Raw genomic sequence first — 6,425 nt, forward strand, 5'->3', positions numbered from 1 at the left:
TGTCCCATTTCATAGCATGTAAGAAGACTTCAGATGCTACTCGAGTGGCCAATCTTTTCTTTAAAGAAGTTGTGCGTTTGCATGGAGTGCCAAAGTCCATCACCTCTGACCGGGATACCAAGTTCATTAGTCACTTCTGGCGAACTTTGTGGAAGCGTTTTGACACTTCCTTGAATTACAGCAGCACTAGTCATCCACAGACTGATGGCCAGACAGAAGTGGTTAATCGTACTTTGGGGAATTTGATTTGGTGTATCTCAGATGAGAAGCCCAAGCAGTGGGGTCTTGCATTGTCCCAAGCAGAGTTTGCGTACAATAGCTCAGTCAATAGAAGCACTGGTAAGTCTCCATTTGCCATCGTCGTGCCCCCAAAACACGCTTTGGACTTGGTACCTTTACCTGAGCTTCCAGGAGTGAGTCAAGTAGCAGAGAATATGGCTGACCGTATTCAGGCCATGCAAGAGGAGGTGAGGCAGAAACTGGAAGCTACAAATGCTAAGTACAAGGATGCTGGTAATAAGAAGAGGCGTGAGAAAATCTTCAACGTTGGGGATTTAGTGTTGGTGTATCTTAGGAAGGAGAGACTTCCTGTTGGTACCTACAACAAATTGAAGGACAAGAAATACGGGCCATTTCAGATTACTAAGAAGATCAACAACAATGCTTATGTGGTTGCTCTTCCTCCAGATATGAGCATTTCTTCTACCTTCAATGTTGCTGATTTATATGATTATCATCCTCCTGATGAATCGGATAGTGGGAACTCGGGGTCGAGTTTTTTTCAAGTGGGGGGGACTGATGTAGAACAGACAGCACATGCCTTCCTAGAGCAGCAAGGGCGTAGGAAGTCACAACGCAAGATCAAAGAGAGGTGCCAGTAGGGGCCATCAGAGGTAACAGTGTCGGAATTGCATGAAATTTGGCAAGTTAAAGGGAAATGGCGTTCTGATCCAGACTCATGCCATGAATGTCGCCAAATTTTAGGCAAATTCCTTCGTTAAGGCCCCGAAAATACTGTTTTTGCTATTTATAGTAAAATTTGTTTTTCCTTAATAACTTTTAGTTTAAAAGTCAGAATAAGGTCACGTCTGTTTTGGGACGACCCTTAAAATCAGTAGTTTATAATTCTGTGTTTAACTCAATTTTGCCATTTTTGGTAAAATTCGGTAATTTTGTCCCCTATTCGCTTAATTAGTGCGAATTAGGATTTTAAATGTTTTTACTCAGTATTTATATGTTTTGTAGTCGTCAGAGGCAAAACAAACTATTATCAATAAACACAGACTTTTGTCAAATTTTCTTTTATGGTAGATTCCAGTTTTATCTCCTTGTGGATTCAGGGAACCCCTCGTGGATTCGAGGTTTACTATTAGAAACTAACAATTTAGTTTCTGTTTCATCAAGAGAGCATCGTGTGTGCTTCTCTTCAGGCTTCCGTGACATCAATTATTACATGGAGGTATTTTTATAAATTGTTTAGGTTTTTTTATTTTTTTGACGGTATACGTTATACAATTTATTCACTTTATGGTTTACATTTTCTTCAAAGAATATATAACTAGATTAAAAAATTTTAATTTATGTTGTTGTAGTGTGAGTCAATTTATAAGGAAACCATTCACCATTGTTGTATATTTTAAGAGAAAAATTGCCATTATTTCACTCTTTCAATTGGGTCATTCGTCATGGGAACCAATGTTAACAAAAGCAGTGATGAGGCGGGGAGGCGGGTCTTTGCATTAGCCATGACTCGCTGACTTGGGGTGTGGCTACTGAGTCACTCAAAGGGTCTCATTTAGACGAGGTGAAGCGCATGGTGGCCGAGTTCAGGAAGCCATTGGTGAAGCTCGGAGATGAGACCTTGACGATATCACAGGTGGCTGCGATAGCCATGAGTGAGTCACGAGTCGAGGTGGAGCTTTCCGAGTCAAAAAGGGCTGGCGTGAAGGCCAGCAGTGACTGGGTTATAGAGAGCATGGAGTCTGGTAAAGATAGCTATGGTGTCACTACTGGGTTTGGTGCTACTTCACATAGGCGAACCAAGCAAGGTGGAGCTCTTCAGACCGAGTTGATTAGGTGAGCTATAACTTTTTATATACTTTTTTTTTCTTTAGTTTTCCGTTAGCTTGAAACTTGGTGGCTGAGTTGACTCGGCCGAGCTGTGTCGGTGCTGTATTTGTGAGTTGACTCGGGAGAGCGGTGGTATCAGGAAAAGTAATATAAAAAAAAATATGTATATATATATTATAAAATTTCTTCTTATATAAGACGACTTTATTAGTTGAATTAATTAATTACAAAAATTAAATAATATAAATAAAAATTAAATAAAAATGTTATTTGTATATAAATATATATAATATACAAACAAATGATATAAAAAATAATTAATATATTAATTATTTTTATTAACTCAAATATGCTAATTTTTTTTTTCAAAAATATTTAAAAGTAACTGAAAATGTAAATTGATGTTCAGAATTGAAAATAAAAGAGCTTTTAAGACTAATTGAAAATGAAATACTTCTTTTTTAGTTTGGGCTTGTTTAATGCTTAAAAGTAATGAATATAATAAACAGTAATAGTCAACTTTGGGTACGGGTTGGGTGGAACGGGTTGACTCACTCAGCCGCTTGAGTGACAGAGTCTATACTAGTTAGAGTTCGATCAGCTGGGTTTGCCTACCATTTTTGGAAAAGAAACACAAGTATACAAAGTGTTGAACAATTAATTTGGGAAATTTCAAGGGACCAAGTTTTTATTATTATTTAAAAGTCATGAAACCAAGTTGATTAGACTGTCCTAAAATGGTAAAAGAAGATAGGATTTTCGCTCTAATTTGTAGGACAGTTAAGATCATGACACGTGACTAAAAATAGACCGTATTATAACAAATAATTTTGATTCTTATTTTTTTTTTCTCTAAATTTTTATTTCTGCTAGAATTTTGAATAAGGAATGTTTGATATTCTTGATCACCTAACCTAATCAGAAATCCCATGTTTCTTTTTGGGGTAAATTGTTGAGCTCTTGTTTGGCACAAAAAGCTGTTGAGGGTTTGGTTAGACTTTCAATTCTGTTATGATAGTTTTTAATTAATTAATCATAGCACAGTTGTTGGAGTGTATCAAACTATTCAAATCCTATCATTGTGGTGAAGAAATTAATAATTAATTTAATCATATTTTATGGAGTGCAATCATCACATCATGGTTAATTTTTTTCCTTTATACCCATTCTCTCAAAATAAATTTAAGTATTTTCAAAAACAAAAATATTATTCATCTAGATTTTCCTCCAATTTTTTTTACTAAAAGGATAGAATTTCCTCCAATTTTAGAAGGATATATTTCTTCCACGCCTATATTAATTCCAATTACCCCTAAAATTTGAACTCATAATTTTTTAATTTTTAAAATTTAAACTCACCTTCTTGGCCAACCTGAATATATTTTAGGTGCCAGAGACATTTGAAGAAAAGTGTTCTGTTAATTTTGTTTCATTAAAATCCATGTCATTTAATTTTAATAATCACCCCCATCTATTTTAATACCATAGTGAGTATTTTTTTTTTTTTCAAAATTTATGAAATGATCACTTTATCATGACTAATCTAAAACGATGAATGTTGTTGCTGCAGATTTTTGAACGCTGGAATATTTGGCAATGGAACAGAGACATGCCACACATTGTCTCACTCAGCAACAAGAGCTGCAATGCTAGTGAGGATCAACACCCTTCTCCAAGGATACTCTGGCATTAGATTTGAAGTCATGGAGGCCATGACCAAGTTCCTCAACCATAACATCACTCCTGTCTTGCCACTTCGCGGTACAATCACTGCTTCTGGTGATCTTGTCCCTCCATCCTACATTGCTGGACTGCTGACTGGCCGCCCCAATTCTAAAGCTGTTGGACCCTCTGGTGAATCCCTTGATGCTGCTCAAGCATTCCAACTAGCTGGTATCAATTCCGGGTTCTTTGAGTTACAGCCAAAAGAAGGCCTTGCTCTTGTGAATGGCACAGCTGTTGGTTCTGGCTTGGCTTCTATGGTTCTTTTCGAGGCCAACCTTCTAACTCTTATGTCAGAAATCTTATCAGCAATTTTTGCAAAAGTAATGCAGGGAAAGCCTGAATTTACCGACCATTTGACACACAAATTGAAGCACCATCCTGGCCAAATTGAAGCTGCAGCTATTATGGAGCACATTTTAGATGGAAGTGCTTATGTGAAATAAGCTGAGAGGCTACATGAAATAGATCCCCTGCAGAAGCCAAAACAAGATCGCTATGCTCTCAGAACTTCTCCTCAATGGCTTGGCCCACAGATTGAAGTTATCAGATACTCAACCAAATCGATTGAAAGGGAGATTAACTCGGTAAATGATAACCCTTTGATTGATGTTTCTAGGAACAAGGCCTTGCATGGTGGTAACTTCCAAGGGACCCCAATTGGTGTGTCAATGGACAACACACGTTTGGCTATTGCAGCCATAGGAAAGCTCATGTTTGCACAATTTTCTGAGCTTGTCAATGATTATTACAACAATGGGTTGCCATCAAATCTTTATGCTAGTAGGGATCCAAGTTTGGATTATAGTTTCAAGGGGGCTGAAATTGCCATGGCGGCCTATTGTTCTGAACTTCAATATCTGGCAAATCCAGTTACTAGCCATGTCCAAAGTGCTGAGCAGCACAATCAAGATGTGAACTCATTGGGATTGATCTCTTCAAGGAAAACAGAAGAAGCTGTTGATATTTTGAAGCTCATGTCTTCCACATTTTTGATAGCACTATGCCAAGCTATTGATTTGAGGCATTTGGAGGAAAATTTGGAGACCGCTGTCAAGAATACTGTAAGCAAAGTGGCTAAGAGAGTTCTAGCAACTGGTGTTGATGGAGAGCTTCACCCATCCAGATCCTGTGAGAAGGATTTGCTCAACGTGGTCGATCGGGAATACGTATTTGCCTATATTGATGACCCCTGCAATGCTACCTATCCATTGATGCAAAAACTGAGGCAAGTACTAGTTGAACACGCATTGAGAAATGGCAATAGTGAGAAGAATGAAAGCACATCTATCTTCCAAAAGATTGTAGCTTTCGAGGAAGAAGTGCAGTCTGTATTGCCAAAAGAGGTAGAGAGTGCAAGAGTTGCGTTTGAGAGTGGAAATCCAGCAATTGCAAACAGGATTAAGGAATGCAGATCATATCCGTTGTACAGGTTTGTGAGGGAAGAGTTAGGGACTGGATTGCTGACTGGGGAAAAGACCAGGTCTTCCGGTGAGGATTTTGACAAGGTGTTCGCAGCAATGTCTCAGGGAAAGCTAATTGATCCAATGTTGGATTGCCTCAAGGAATGGAATGGTGCTCCTCTTCCCATCAACTAAACTATTTTGATATGTATGAATATTGTTTCTCTAATCCCCATGCTGCTGTATCTCCTCCTAAGATATAATATTTGAAAAAGGCAAAAAGCCTTTGTTAGCTAAAAAAAGATAGTGAATTGAAAAGTAGTCATGTGGACTGCATCAAATGCTGAAAGAATCCATTTACACTTTGATCAGTATCACAGCTTACTACTTTTTGGAGTCGTTTAGGAATGACCCGCTTATCAATATAGCAGTAGTAATAAAACATTTTCTTTCTCATTTTTTACTTCTTTTTAAATAGCACTGGAGGTCACTAAGGTTTAGCTGCAATATTTGACTCAACCAAAATGAAATTTTGCTGACTTACTTGAAGTTTTGTTGAATGTTGACGGTGGGCCCCGTGTGGCTTGTATTGCCAAGCCCAAGTCAACGAATTCTTGTTATATTAGGAGACCAATGTAGCCTACTTATGACATATATATATATATATATATATTTTAGGTTATGAGATGAAGTAAGCAGCCGTGGAATTAGAGAATTCCAATTAACCTAGTGAGCAGCCGCATGAGAGAAAAATAGAGAAAAGAGAGGCAGCCAACTTCTATTCTTATTGTTTCTGTGAGAGAGTGCTAGGGTGTAATTGGAATTTGGGTTTCTTGAGAGTGTTATTGTGCACTATTGTATCTCCCTATTTTTTATAGTGAAATTTCTCCATCGTCTCCGTGGAGGTAGGCAGTTTGCCGAACCACGTAGATTCTTGTGTTCTTTGTGTGTGCTTGTTATTTAATTTCCGCTTATTTACTGTTATTGATTGGAGTCCTGGGGTGCTATCTGCACAACAAGTGGTATCAGAGCTAAGGTTAGGATTCAATCCTTTGAACACAGTAAAGATGTCAAGCACAAAGTATGATGTAGAGAAGTTTTGTGGCAAGGGAAATTTTTCTCTTTGGCAAANCCACTTTCTAGTTTTGAAACTACTGTACGACTCCAACCTGATTATTAACCCATTGTTATTGACCAATTTGACTCTCCTTGGAAGAATTGGTCTTTTAT

General features: G+C 37.7%; 1 protein-coding gene across 1 annotated transcript; it reads left to right on the forward strand.

Moving 5' to 3' along the window:
• Window positions 1-1,735: 1,735 nt before the first annotated feature.
• LOC112025332 (phenylalanine ammonia-lyase-like) lies at window positions 1,736-5,651 on the forward strand. Its single transcript, XM_065763077.1, is given in 2 exon segments — window positions 1,736-2,076; window positions 3,641-5,651. Coding segments are annotated over 2 exon segments (2,013 nt in total). The 5' UTR covers window positions 1,736-1,813; the 3' UTR covers window positions 5,391-5,651.
• The last annotated feature ends 774 nt before the right edge of the window (window positions 5,652-6,425 follow it).

The sequence above is a fragment of the Quercus suber genome, unplaced genomic scaffold, assembly GCF_002906115.3.
Source record: "Quercus suber isolate HL8 unplaced genomic scaffold, Cork oak 2.0 scaffold_491, whole genome shotgun sequence".
Lineage (NCBI taxonomy): Eukaryota > Viridiplantae > Streptophyta > Magnoliopsida > Fagales > Fagaceae > Quercus > Quercus suber.